We start from the raw sequence: 15,724 nt of genomic DNA, 5'->3' as shown, positions 1-15,724 counted from the left end.
TGTTATAGCGCGACTGTTCAAATTAAGTTATATTCAAAAAGAATAAACCAGTGATATTCAAGAAAGAACTTGTGTCGCTAAAGCTTCGTCGGAACGAATTTACGGGAAATCATTTAACAAACGGAGACGTAACAGTACATTTGTTTGTAGTTTGGTTATTTCTGTTTGTTCGTTTCAGTTCACATTACCAATATTATAGCTGTCATCAATTTTCTTATTATGCAATTTTCTACATACACTTTTTTAAAATAATCTATTCGAGACGTGTTCGAGTGATTGCAGCCAATGTAGTTTCAGCATAACTACTTGCAACAAGAGTAATGCTTCGCAAACAAAAGACAGATAAGTAAAAATATGATATTAGAAATATAATTCCAGTTGTACAATTCATATCCTTTTGTAAGTACTTTTTACGACGTCGCCATATGGACTAAACGGTTAATGTTACTCTTCCCACGTTTCCTTGTGGGGTTTGATTTTATATAAAACTTCATCTTGTGGTACGTTTAATTTGTAGTGTGTCTCTGCATTTCTTAACTTTGATGTTAGCAGGATAGTTCTTTGTATGGCTGTTTGTTCTAGGTTTTTCTTCATAGGAAACAGCTGCATTAATAAGTACAATAAGGAATAAATCACTATCAAATATTTAATATTGTTATTATTATTAAACATATTTGAGCTTCGTTCTTTTGAAGTAAAAAAAATCATTAAAAGAGAAATTCTCCGTTTTCTAACTTCAGGTTAACAAATACGGTACATCTTCATTCAATAACCTCAGGTTTTGGTAAAACCCATTTTTGCCTATATTGCTTTTCTTGAAAAACCTACGAAGGCAGCACTTTGTGTACCGTCTACTACATTGCGTACAACGATACCCAGAACTGTAGCCAATAACTATACATCACACTGCTGATTTGTTCAACGTATCTTAATTCTTCAATTACCGTGTGATTTAAAGAAGAATCATAAGTTTGGTATGGACCGGTCACCCGAATTACTATATATATATATATAGACAGACATGTATTTATATGTACACATATAGACATACACACACGTATTTATATATATACACACATACATGCACGTAAACAGAATTTTAACTGCATACAAGTAAATGACTGTGCAAATCCGATACGATTATCCTTTAACGGTTAAAATAAATAGCAAAGTACTGTCCAAAATGTCATCGTTAAGATTAAATAGGGAGGGTCTTGCTATATTTCAATTTATCAGATGTTATATCCGTTGTACGAATGCAGTTCAAACTTTTAGATCACGTATTCTAGTGGAACATGAGCAGTACCATAAAATATCTCGTGACAACATACGCTGTCCAATGCAAAGTAGTTGATATAAAGTAGTAATGGCTACAGTGTTGTCAGAGGAGTAGTACAAGATAAAGAATTATCTTTATAACTCACACTCTTGCAACCTGGAGTACATATAGTGTACGATCTATAGCTTTCCCAGTGCACGAGGTGAAATTTAAATATATATTTTTTCTTTTGCAAAGCTAAAGCCATAAGAAGTTTACTACTTTTTACTTTAATCAATAATGTTAGTTATTCTTGGTGATACGATGAGAATATAGTGTCAGTGGGAAGTCATTTCATAAATTTTAAACCAAAACGTAGAAAACACTCCAGAAAATTATACATTAATCCTTTATGTGATTTTATATTGGCATTATAAGTTTCAAAGGAAAAGATTCATTCGAAGTAAATGAATCTTTTACACGATTCTCTGAAGTCAAGTTTCTGAAATTCACACAAGTCTTACTTGCCACTCATTATCCACCCTTTTCCTGTTTTCATCTTCATATTTATCATGATGAATAAGTTGAGAGAATTAAGTAAAATTAATGGAAATTGCTTTAAAGTAATTGATTTTGTTTGCGGTAAATCAGCAGTGTGATGTATATTATTGGATACAGTTCTGGATATCGTTGTACGCAAGGTAGTAGACGGTACACAAAGTGCTGCCTTCGTAGGTTTTCAAGAAAACCAATCAACGCAAGAATGTTTTTTACTAAAACCTTAGATTATTGGATGTAGATTCACCGTACTCGTTAGAAGAAAAAGAATTTTCCTTTCAATGATTTTTTTTACGTCAAAAGAACAGGGTAATTATAAAGAATGAACTATTATGTTGCCTTTGGCTTTAGGAAAATACGGGGTTGCTAAAAAAAAGTAATGGCTTGGAGTGCAAAAAATTCACCTGTCAAGATCTTTACTTTTCACCTTCTATTTTTTTATCTTTTGTCCTGTTGGATCTCCACTGTCTGTATGGAAATTGGGTTAACTTTTAAATGCGGAATGCATTGATTAAAATTGCCTGCAGTCTAAAGAATTGGATTACTTATCAAATAACGGTTTTCTATAAAATCACCGTAGGTGCCTACACTACTCGAATACAATTACCTACTCTGTTCACCAGGCGTTATACGTCATGAAGAAGATTATCGCTCTTTTGACCGATTTATGAAGTTGAAATTATTTTTTTATCCTTAATTGGTTTACATTGTTTGTTGCTTTGTTTCTTTTTTTTTTGCGATGGATGTTACAATTATTAAGCACTCTCACTGCGTGTTCTATGTGTGATGCCATATATAGATCTCAATATCAAATCTACAAATCAGTACAATTTTCATAAGTGTTTAGGCCAAGAAACCTATCGGCCGTTGATGTTTGCACTTTTTTCTGGTGATCTCTTCTGTTTATTTCATGTGAATAGTTTCAAAACCGTGAAAATATTTTTTGTTCTTCTTAGAACAGCAATCTTAATAACGTGTCACAAACTCAGAATATATATATAGGTTTTTACTCAAGTATATGAATACAATTATCTACACTTTGCTGAAAATTATGAAGAAAGACAAAATTTTCCAGAAAGCCGATAAATTTTGGTAATTAATTTTCTCGTCTGCTAATTTATATTTTATCACTCTTTTTTTTTTTATCAGTGTATGAAGTTTTTTTTTTTTTTTGCCTTAACTAGTTCAGTTTGTTTATGATGTATGTGTTCCTGCTGGAAAATATATACCCTTAAAATACTATGATAAGTAATCACCTAATTAATATATGACTAACCAAAATGACTTTGTATTTAAACTGTCCCAATTAATATGACAAGCATATCAGTCCAAATCACCAGTAATTAGGTTAAAACTAACTATTTGTTGACGTATTTGTTGGAAGAATGAGTTATAGATTAGTTTGATTATACATATTATAGGTATTGGGTTAAAGTTTGGGTTTCAAAGCTACACGAGGGCTATCACGAGGGAAGGCAGCTAGTCATCACCACCCACCGCCAACTCTTGGGCTACTCTTTTATCAACGAATAGTGGGATTGACCGTCACATTATACCCCCCCCACCACCACCACCACCACGGCTGAAAGGGCAAGCATGTTTGGTGGGACAGGGACCAACCCGCGACTCTCAGATTGCGAGTCGAGCGCCCTAACCACTTGGCCATGGCGAGCGGTTAAAGTTTAAATATGGAGTAAGTGAATTAAAGTTGTCTGTAGTCTGAAGAACTGGACTCATTAGTAAATAGCGGTTTTCTGTAAAACCACAGAAAGTATAACTGTCTAGTCAAATGCCAAGGTTTTCTTTTATACTGTTTATTAGACTAATATTATTACACACAAAAATAGGTTATAACTTGCCTTACTGTTCACAATGATGTACTACTGTAGAAGAAATGCTAGATCATAATATAACTGATAATGCTTGGAGACGGCTTGAATGGGTAATGAATATAACTGATAATTTTGAACGCATAATTTGTTATTAAAAAGGATTTTGAATAAGAAAGGTATATACTAGCGTTTCAATTAAACTTTCTATATTGCATTTCTTTCATTGATAGCGACGTAAAGCAAGCTAGTTAAAATGCTATTGCACATGTATGAGAAACCTAAGCTGGTCCAGTGAAAAATAAGTTGTTGAATTGTTATCTATTTTAATGTAATGCAAAATAACACGTAATATCTATTAACGGTTTATACTGCGCTACCCTAGTATATGTACATATATATACACCGGGAGGTGGGGGGTTCGAGGAGATTCGGCCGAACCCCTATTTTTCTGATATAAAAAAAATTATTCTTATATAGTTATAGCGCAGCTACTTATAGTACTTAACGTTTTCTACATAGTCTACATTCTTCTGATGAAGCATTAGCATTTTTTGGTTTGAAATAGTCGCATACAATGGTTTCTGTTGACACTTTGTAACTGGAATCCCGAAGCCGTACTGCTACTGTCAGGGTTTGTAGGCTCGATTCTTTACAGTAGGTTTCTGATTTGTTGGCGATAAATTTCAACAATAAACAAACTGCAACACTATGTAATTGTTTTAAAGTAATATATTGCAACAAGTCAAACGTATGTACAAATGTTCGTTACACTGTTGGTTGTCACAGTTGTATCAATAATTCTAAATAATTGTCTGTTTTTCGTCAAAGTCCACAGGCTGGTTCAATTACTTTAGTACACAACTGACAAGACGAATTATTCCTCTCTACTTTGTTACTACACTACAGTGTGATAATTTTACTTTAAAAATCGCCACTATACGCTCTTTATTGCTAAACTCATAATCACAAAGTCTAGATCTAAATAATAATCTTTCGACGTGTATTTATACTCCGACTGAAACCTAGAATACTAGGTATTCTGATGTAATGATACTCAATTAAAATAATGAGAAAAATTCAAAAAGTTCTAGTAACATGACGCAACAATATAACACTCGCCAAATCCTAACAATTGAACGTACACTACACGCTACATATGATTCGTAAACAATTACGGTAAAGAAAATAACCAAATATGACACTCGCTCTATACAAACTATCCAAACCATAACGCTGGCATTAAACTTGAACTGAAACACTTGTGTATATCTAACAGCTACACGTGGTTTTGAATACAAGCAAGCTTCGTATATCTCGGAACTTGAGCTATAAAGTGATTGTGAGTTTGAGATTTAAGCATTTTGTAGGTTTTTATTTTCGTAGCGATACCGAAGACGTAGATTCTTCCAAAAATCCTGGCAATTTTCTGGCCCCGCTGAAACATTATGTTGAAGATGATGAAATACTGAGAGTTCATTTGTAGCATCCCAAGGCAAAAACATTACAAACTTATCTCCCTGCTCACAAAATGACCTAATAAAGGTCAAAGGATATGATGTAATTCAAGTAAAAATTATTGATAAAATAAAAAATGCTGCATTCTTCTCTGTTCTTGCTGATGAAATGTCTTCTTACAATGTGAGACATTTACCAATATGTCTCTATTTTGTAGATGACAACTGTGAAGTTAGGGAAGAATTTATTGGCTTTGTTAAGCTACAGAGGGGCAGAGCAACATATACTCTATGTGCAATTACAAAGATATTGACTGATTTTGGATTATCTTTAAATGAAATTCGTGGTCAAGGATATAATGGAACATCCACCATGGCTAGTAAAAGATCTGGTGTTCAAAAACAAATCTGAGATATGCAATTTAATGCCTTGGACACTCATTGCGCGGGTCACTCACTTAATCTTGCTATTATAAATTCATGTTCAGTTTCACCACTACGAAATTGTATCGATCAAGTTAAAAGTAGCGCAGATAGCCCTCGTGTAACTTTGCGCGAAATTCAAAAACAAACAAACAAGTTAAAGGAATAAATATTTGGATTAAATCCTCATCTAAACGTGGAGAACTGTTAAAGGAAATATATCAAAAGGGCACCCAGCATGGATCAGCTTGATCACGTCTTACACTACTCAAAGTCGGTATTACATGCTGGGTTAAGAATATTGAAGGTTGGGAAAGGTTCTGTTTATGTCATCCATTCTTACTTCATATGTGTGAGGTTATTGTATATGGAGATGATATTTTTGAAATGTTTAATGACAACTGGGTTGCTAAAGATAAGAAAAATGTTATGGCTTATCTAAAAATACTGGAATTCTTTGAATTCGTTTTTTGTTTATCAGCTTTACAAAGCTCACTTTACTGTTTGAAAGAAGCTTTTGTAAGTTTGCAAGGTCTAAGCAAAGACATTGTTTTTGGTGTTTCTTTGATAGAACAATGTTGTATAAAACTGACTTCACTAAGAACGTAGATGATTATTTGCATTGTATCTTCAAGTACAGCAGTAATATTGCTAACAAATATAATATTAATGTCAGCATGCCACGAGGTAGTCAATGACAAGCCCAACGTGCAAATGGAAAATATAATTTCATGGAGGATTACTTTAAGAAAACAGTGACCATTCCTTTCCTTGACCACGTTATCAATAATCTTTCCTCCAGATTTGATGTACATATAAAGCAAGCAGCATCAGTTCAAAAGCTTGTGCTATCAATACTCAGACAAGAGTTGTCTATCTTTGATATCAGACAGGTTACAGATTTTTACAAGGAAGATTTGCCAAATCCTGATATTTTTGATGAAGAACATACTCGAAGAAAAACAAGATGACTTTCTATACCTCTTCGAGACAGGCCCCAGATACTGGCTGACTGCTTAAAAGCGTGTTTCAATGTACCAAATTTCTTTATGTTACTGAAAACCTTTGCCACACTGTTCATGTTGCCGCTCCGGCATCTGCTCTCCGCCGCCGGTTGAAAAACTACCTGAGGTGTATACGAACGGAAGAAAGAATGAGTGCTCTAGCTTTAATACACAATCATTATGACCCTGCTATCGATATTGAGTTACTTAATACATTAAAACATTATTATGTCATATTATGGTCAGATAACATAATTGGAGGCAAAAGGCCAATGGAAAGAGACAAAGGGGGAGAAGAAGGAATTGGGTGAAAGATATACATGAATGGATACAACTGGACTATGCAGGATACGTCAGAGCGGTACAGGAAAGAATAACACGGCATACCATGGTAGCAAACCTTGTGTAAGAGGATGCCAACTTCAGATCAGATCAACATTGAAACTGTATGTAAGTTATCTATGGAAAAGCAACCCAGAATAATGGAGCATGCTAACACGTCAGTAGTGCGTACATGAGCGTATATAGAAAATGGACTTATCACTACGAAATTATGACATTTATATTTCAGATTACATAAATGCTAAAGCTGACAAGAATAACGTTCGATTTATAAAGGTGTTAGGACGTAACATAACACGTAGGATTCTACTGGATGTCTTACTCTTTAATCTCTTCGTTAGGCATGTAGAGGTCGAAGTCCGTGAAAAGAATCTGTATCCGTTCTCGGCCTCTGCCTTGGAAGATGAACACACAACGAGTGTCGTCCGGGTAGGGCTTTGGGTAGTTAGGACTAGTGAAGGTGCCGTTTTTAGACGAATCACTGTCAAACTCTTGGTTACAGCCAGACTTCCCTGAAAATCACAATGATAATAAGCAAAATAAGTTATTTCACGATTGTTAGACAAAATTAAAATTTGCCTGTTTGTTTATGTTATTATTATTATTATTAATATTGTTTCACAGACGTACATTAAAATCGGCTAAGTATTTTGCACCAAAACCTGGCCATATATACTAAATGAAACGCTGCAAATGTCCATGACCTATTTGAAAGTTGGCTATTTTGAATCAAAAATTGATTTACATGGTTATAAATACATAGATGCGATGCTGTTATGAGCGGCTTTCATTGTATTCGATGCTTCTTAAACGCGTGTTTACACGAAACCTCGGACACAAAGCCATATGGGTCAGAAATATAATTGTTGGGTGGAAAAATTCAATGAAGCAGTAAAGTTTAAAAACATGTAACATTCAACTCAACGAATAGGCACATATGTAGCTTAAAATATATTTTCCATAAATGGATATAAAAACTTAAGAAACAAGATTAGTAAAAATCGTTAATTTAAAAAGGGGAATAGACAGAAACAAGTTGAATCAAAATGCAAATATTATATTTTCAAGCCTACAACTAGGGAGTCTAAAAAAGTAAACAAATTAAGCTGGAAATAGTATCAACATTATTTTCTCAAGCTACAAATTTTAGTGGACTCAAAATAGGGATTTGTAGCATAGCAGCTCATAGAACAGCTTTGAGTTTGTTTTTTTTGTTTTGTTTTTAAAGTACAAACTTTTAGCTCATAGTTACGTCATCTGTTGACCGATTTGAGATCTAATTACAGTTTTAGACTCAGGAGGTCAAACCCTTTTGATTGATGTACTTGACCATGCATAAGGTCTCATAGATTAATATATTATAATCCTGTCTAAAATAATTTCAGTTTGGGGGTAGGCTGGTAAAGTTGTTGATGAGTAATAACATTAAATCGGTATAAGCACCCCACACTTGGTATTGCGGACGCACAAGAATATAGCTAATAAAAAGGAAAAAAAGGGTCTCATACATTAATTTACTCTAACCCTGCCTAAAAGAATTTCATGTGCCGCGGCTATCGAGGATTCCCTCTTGTTTACTTTTTTAGAGTCTCTAGTTGTAGGCTTGAAAATATAATCTTTGTTTCAACTTGTTTCTGTTCTTTTTGACGATCCCTATTCCCCCTGTTTAAATTAACAATTTTTACTAGTCTTGCATAAAGTTCTCCAAAGGGAATCATAAATTTCCAGTACTATCTAACCAGCTAACCAGCCAATTAGGTATTCTTCTTATTATTGGTATGCTAAATTTAATCTCAAGTAAATATTACCAGATTACATTTTGAGGATGTTGAGCTTATTCAGGATAAAGTAAATATTACTACTGTATGTGTAGTACTGTAGGGTTTCCTACAAAGACCAGAAAACAAATGAAGAAGTTCTACAACAAGCAGAAACAAAAAGAACATTGATAACAAAAGTACCAAAGAGACAAGCAGCATTTTTGGTCATGTGATAAGGAGAAAGGAGATGGAACATTTGGTAACAACTGGGAAATTTGTGGGGAAAAGTAGTAGAGGTAGACAGCGAGAGAAGATCCTGGACAGTGTAACAACTTGGCTACACAGTCAGAGGGTGACTGATGTAATCACAAGTGCCTGGGACAGGGAAAGGTGGAGGGACATGGGGACATGATCGCCTATGCTACAAAGCAAGGCACTTGATGATGGTGAGGTGTAGCTGATGACATGTTATAAAAGCAATAGAATGTGTATAATGCCAGCATACACACTGTTTAGCGTATGCCAGATTCAAGAAAATGTAAATATTACTACCACATACTTATTTTTCATGGTACGTTAAAATCAAGTTTATGGTATCCTGGTAAGTCAACATCAAGTTTACAGGCTTATAATGCTAAAATTCTAGGTTCGATTCCCAGGGGGTAGATAGAGTACAGATAGCCTATTGTGTAACTCTGCATTAAGAACTCTAATAACATCAAGACTATGTAAAAGGTTCAGCATATTAGAATCAACAAATGGACAACATTTGTTTTCACTGGCTGTATTATATAGTTAAGAAATGCAAATAATGTTAGTATACATATTTGTATTATGGGTATGGTACTAGAACCAATATAACACAAACAGTGTTAGCGTGCTATTACTGAATGCTTACTAGAATAAATATAATGTAAATAATGTTAGCGTGCATAGTTTAATAGAAATCTACCTGCTGACTCAACAACACTGATCTCAAGCCTCACTACGTGAATCAGAAAACTTTTATTCAAAGGCTACTTTCATCGTTGGCCCTCTAACTAGAATCTAAAATAATTTTAATACGACGACTACTACGTCACAATCTCCTAGGTCATGGTCAACTACTCTAGATTTGGTAGGTGATCTGATGAAATTCGAGAATTATTTTATGCGTGTTATTAGTTTTCGTAGAGCCAAGAAAGCCTTGTTGACAGGAAGGACAAGTAAATTTGTAAACTAGAAAGGACGACTGTAACATAAGAATATTGTCCTCAAATTAAAAAAAATAGAAGATTGTATGCAACAATTAGGTTTGAAAACACGCCTTTATTGTCCTTGTGGGTATACTGTTATAAGTTGACTCCCAGGTTTCTTAATTTAAAGAGTCTATTACGAAGTTTCGATGTTCTAAGGAATATCATAAAATTCTAAAGAAGATAGGTCCACCTTTCAAAAGTGCTTGGGTTATAGGGTTTTTATCATTTTGTATCAAGACATGTTGAACCTATGTGTTTTTCTGACATCATGAATAAAGTTCTGAATGAACTGCTTAACTTTGAAATTAAGCGAAAACGTCAGCTCAGTAAATATTTCATTAGAAACCTCTAAAGACACTTAAATTATTGGAAATAAATAAGGGTATATGGATTTTATACATTTAAGGCAATTCATTGAAATGCAAAATAATAAAATTTTAATACAGATTACAGGTGAGCAGCTAGTTAAGTTAAATAATCTAAGATGACAGTTAGGTTCTACGTCGTTTTTGGAGAAACTTGATGATGTGATATTTAATGTTTCTAAACATGTTCTGAATAATATTGAGAAACAAGTATTAGTTCGGGGTTTAAAGTCTACCATTCCCAATAAACTTCAATTCAACGATTATTTTGTTCAGTTTGAACTGTTTTTAGAAATATTTTCACATCAAACAATTTGGAATAATTCGGGCCAAAGGTTTAGTAATATTAGATCTCAAATTGATGGTATTGCTCTCATTTGTTTTAATAAATTATAATCATGAATATAATCATATTTCGAGTTTAAATGCTGAAGAATTAAAAACTTTAAAAATATAAGTATTGTGATTTCTAAATCAGATAAGGGTAATAGTGTTGTAATTTTGGATATGGATGAAAGCTGAAATAATTGTTAGTGATACCACTAAGTTTGTAAAATTGAATCACGATCCTGCTGATACGAGGCAAGGTGAATTACAGAAGTTTTTGGTAAAATTAAAGAAAGAAAATGTACTTAGTGGTAAACAATATTTGGACATTATACCATCAGGTACTCATCATGGTATATTTCATAGACAGCCAAAAGTTCATAAAGAAGGATTTTTCTTAATACTGGTTGTGTCTAACATTGGAACTTTTAACCATGCCTTGGCTGGTTTTATGGGGAACATTTTAAAAACACTTACCACATATGAATATACCCTGAAAGGTAGTTTTGAATTTTCCCAAGAAATCCAACAACTCAAATTCGACAGTGATGTCCATTGTGCGAGTTTCGATATTGTCACTAGAAGAGACAATAGAACTAAGTTCGAAATCGATGTTCAAAAACAACTCCAATGCTATGTCTATACCAAAATCGATCTTCTTGATAATAATAAATTTTGCCACCAAAGATCAATTTTTTTCTTATGAATTTCACCTTTATGATCAGAATGATGGTGTCACTATGAGTTCAAGGCTTGAACCATTCTTAGCCAAGTTGCATCATGAAAAACAATGGCTGGAAAATTGCCGTCAACAGTTCAGACTCTCTACTGCCGAAGATATTTATATGATACATTTACTATCTTTAGGAATTTTAATCAATCCCTCCAATTTTTACATTGCTTAAACAGTACAGAAACTTATCTAATATATATTCAAACTGAAGTGTCTAAATACCCTGTTTTTATTTGTTTACTTCTTAAGTAAATATTTCTTAGTAATTAAAAATCAACTAAGGTCATCCTTACAGTATACCTACAAGTAAAATAAAGGCATGTTTTCACACCTAATTGTTGCATACAATCTTCTTTTAATTTAAGGACAATATTTTTATGTTACAGTCATACTTACTAGTTTACAAATTTACTTGTCCTTGCTGTCAGCAAAGCTACATTGTCTCTACGAAATGAAAACTAATAACATGCATAAAATAATCCTCGAATTTCATCATACCACCCACCAAATCGAGTATAATTGAGCATGCCCTCGGAGACTGTGACATAGTTGTCACATTCAAAATATTTTAGATCCTAGTTAGAAGGCCAACCATGGAAGTAGCCTTTCAATAAAAGAATCTTCTGATTCACATAGTGAGGACTGAGAGTCAACAGGTAGATTGCTTTTAATACTATAAAGTGTATTGTCTTACTAGAACTGAAGCAAATTGAATATTTTTGAGGAAATTTTACAATTGCTTCTGGATTTTATTAATTCAAAAGAGTTTTGTTTTGTTTTTGAATTTCGCGCGAAGCTACACGAGGTCTATCTGCACTTGCCGTCCCTAATTTAGCAGTGGAAGACTAGAGGGAAGGCAGCTAGTCATCACCACCCACCACCAACTCTTGGGCTACTCTTTTACCAGCGAATAGTGGGATTGACCATCACATTATAATGCCCCCACTGCTGAAAGGGCGAGCATGTTTGGTGTGATGGGGATTCGAACCCGCGACCCTCAGATTGTGAGTCGAGTGCCCTAACAACCTGGCCATGCCGGGCCTATTTAAAAGAGTTTGAGAATAAAAGTTTAAACAGTTTTACAAATTTAAGTAAACATATACATATAAAAAAGAGGTGACAAGGAGATGCCTGTGTTGTGGAATAAGACTAGGAACTAGGAAACAAGGTCAGGGGGCCAGTTATGTAAGACATTTCCTAGAAATGAAATGAGTGCATGAGCACCCATGACAGGTTGATGGATTACTGATGCTAATCCCTTAGAACTAGGAAAGCTACGAAAAAGTCTTAGTTAATGAGTGAAAGTGGTACTTTGAGGTGATGTCACTTACAGCACAAGTAAATAGGTGACCAGCAAATTCAACCTAATAGTAACCAACTACTTGAGAGTTCTGGTTGTAGTTTTAGATTAGCTTAGGGATTCCCTTAAAGCATCCAATTGGGTGATAGGACTACTTGTGGATAGTGCTGTGTACTATTTAGCTGTTCGAGATAATACCAAGAAATTTTGGTTTATAAACCCATGTATGGGGCTGGAAAATCAGTCCCCCCAGCAATTAAGAAGTCCTCCAGAGCGGTAATGAAGTTCAGAAACATGAAGGTTTCTAACATCAATACATTTACCAATCCAACTCCGTTGTAAGTAGAGTTTATGATTTCTCTCTTAATCAGTTAATGTAAGTAACTTTAAAGAATATTATGTCAAAGGATATCTGTGTGAATTATTGGAAAGCTTGTATTAACGATGTTTATAAGTGTCTAAGTATTAACGGAGATCAAATAGCATTTACTGTTTTACAAACTTATGAAGTATATTGCATTTTGTTAGAAAAGAGTAATAAAAATTGTTATAACTGTTTAATGCTGGTCTAGGACTATGTTTCTTTATTCTAACTGTAAATTACTTTGAGTTAGTGACTTGTGGCTCCACACGTCACAAATCCTCCAAGTAAATAAATTTGGTGTAATGAGTAGTTCTAATTGAAACTCCAACAATTAAGCCCACGAGGGCGCTACTCTATACAGCTGGTGCAGTCGACGGGATTTTGGGAGTAGCTAACAACAGGTTGGTTAGAGTAAAGAAAGTCGGCCAAAGTACTATAAATAGTGTAAGTTAGAAATAAGTAGCAAATAAGTAGATATGGCTACTGTGGGTGTAGATGTGACTACAGAAGAGAGTGGAGCATGCCCTAGAGTCGATAGAAGGGCTGACACTAACCACAAAACTGCAACGGAGCAGCCCACACAAATTGGGCCATGCAGCACTACACATTTAACAATTGCCATTCTGCTGTATCACGGTAGTGTAGATGAGGATGTCGAGAGCTTTATCAATGCCTTAGATGAAGCTGCTAGAATATCAGGCTGGACCAATGCCCAGAAAGCTGACATATTACATTTAAGAACAGCAGGAGAAGCTAAACATTACATTAGGGCTTATAATGAACTACGTGAGACAACAGTATCTAGTGCGAAAGCTAATAGAAGAGTATAGGGCATGAGAAACTAATAATGTAATTCTAACAGAAATGTACAACTTACATCAACAACGAAGTGAATCCATCCGAGTTTTTGGACACAAGTTGCAGGAATTAGGGAATAGATTGTGCAGGGCTTATGCACATCCAATCGAATTAATGCTACAAGATACTCTAAAATCTGAGTATGAGCAAGGACTATATAGTAATGTAGATAGAGGATATGTAAACAAAGCAAATATTCCTCAGGGAACTTTACTTGATCTAATTGAAGTGACTACTCGAGAGGAGCTACGAGAAAAGTAGATCTATAAGCCTAAATATTCCTCTATAAATGCAGTTAACAAGTCTGGCAAGGCAGAATGGTCTAGTAAACAGAGTAATCCTAATGGCTTCCAGTGCTTTAACTGTGGCAAAGTTGAGCACCAAGCAAGAAACTGCTTTCAAAAGCAGAAAAGACATGAGCAAATAGCATGTTATAATTGTGGTATTACAGGCCACGTGGCACGAGATTGCCCGACGCCCACGGAAGGCTGAAAATGGAAAAGCCCGAAAGGCTGTAGCTTACAGAGGAGTATCTCCCCTAAAATAATGGTAGCCCTACCTTTGCTACCGGTTCAAAAAACGTAATCCATGCCGGGATTACAGAGTAAAAGTAGAGGTAGTTCCAGCAGTTTGGGATAAACAATCGAGTGTTCATAGTGTTAAGGGAGTATCACCAATGGCCATAGTAGAAATAGAAGGTATAATATATAGGTTATTGGTTGATACGGGTGCTCGATCTTCACTACTAAGTTCAGAACTAGTAGACAGAAATCCGACATTATTAGACAATGCTTGGAAAGAAGTTTCTAGAAGTATTTTAACTCCTACAACAGGAAATCCTTTTAAAACGTTACGTAGATATAGTGTGCAGATGAAAGTAGGGAATTTAGAAATAAAACACTTATTCTTAGAGACAGATGGTATTATAGGGGAAGATTTATTAAGAACTTATGACACTGAAATAATATCTCTTGCCCATTGTAAGCTGCACATAGAAACAGAGATCTTAAGTTTTGAAGGACTTGAACCTTCAAACCTATGTGCGACAGTTGAGACACATGATAGCTTCCCGCTGAGTAATAGTCAGACACCTAATGCTAGTACCAGCAAGGCTAAGGATTAACCATCAAAACACGAAAGCACTGACCTCTTAGAGTGTAGTGATCACGATGAAGAGTCGGAGGAGTAAGAATAAGAAGTGTTATAAAGGAAGTTCTAAAAGAAAGCCAAGAAATAGGATTGCACAGAAAAACTCTAAATCTAGCAGAAATGATGGTAGAAGTCATAGGGATAAGGTGAGTGATAGTAGGATAAGGCAGAATAAGTTAGTGAATAAGGCTTTAAAACAGGAGAATAGTAATTCAAGCCCTCAGATGACTCTACACTTATGCCTAACATAAGCAACAGAGCATCCCAACAGGAGTGTTTGAAAGAAAGAGTTCCTGTAAGGGTAGTTAAAATAACTGCAGTACCTGCAAGAAGTCAGTTTATCGTTGAGGTTAAAGTAAATGATTTTAAGTGTAACAAAGAAGTGTTAGTTGAGCCTATTGGAATAGCAAAAACAGGCGTTTATATAGTTACTTGTATTAGTAAAGTTTCCAAGAGAGACACAGTGCCTGTAAAATTGTTAAATGTGAACAAAGGAAAAGTAATACTACCTAAGAACATAGTAGTAGGTAAGGCTAGTAGTAGAGAACAGTTAGCTGCAGTAGGACAGCATCATGTTAATAAGCAGATACAGCAAAGTACGATAGACTGGGATTCTATCTTATGAAATATAGAACAGAAACATAAACAGAGTTTGATAACATTGTAAGAGGAGTATAGAGATATATTTGAAGGAGAAAATTACTCTAACGGTTATACAAACAAGGTTAAACACAAGATAGTGTTAAATAATAATAAGCC

The 15,724-nt window shown here is 34.6% G+C and overlaps 1 protein-coding gene across 3 annotated transcripts in view; it reads right to left on the bottom strand.

Annotated features, from left to right (window-relative positions):
• LOC106464700 (suppressor of lurcher protein 1-like) overlaps nucleotides 1–15,724 on the bottom strand; it is a 152,388-nt gene that overhangs the window by 43,336 nt on the left and 93,328 nt on the right. For all 3 annotated transcript variants that reach the window (XM_022392466.1, XM_022392465.1, XM_022392467.1), the window contains one exon: nucleotides 7,194–7,383. In XM_022392466.1, the coding sequence (XP_022248174.1) occupies nucleotides 7,194–7,383 (190 nt within the window). The remainder of the gene's footprint in view (nucleotides 1–7,193; nucleotides 7,384–15,724) is intronic.

This window comes from Limulus polyphemus, unplaced genomic scaffold, assembly GCF_000517525.1.
Source record: "Limulus polyphemus unplaced genomic scaffold, Limulus_polyphemus-2.1.2 Scaffold1722, whole genome shotgun sequence".
NCBI classification, from domain to species: domain Eukaryota; kingdom Metazoa; phylum Arthropoda; class Merostomata; order Xiphosura; family Limulidae; genus Limulus; species Limulus polyphemus.
Note: the sequence above shows the minus strand (reverse complement) of the source record. Positions and strands in the feature narration are given on the sequence as shown.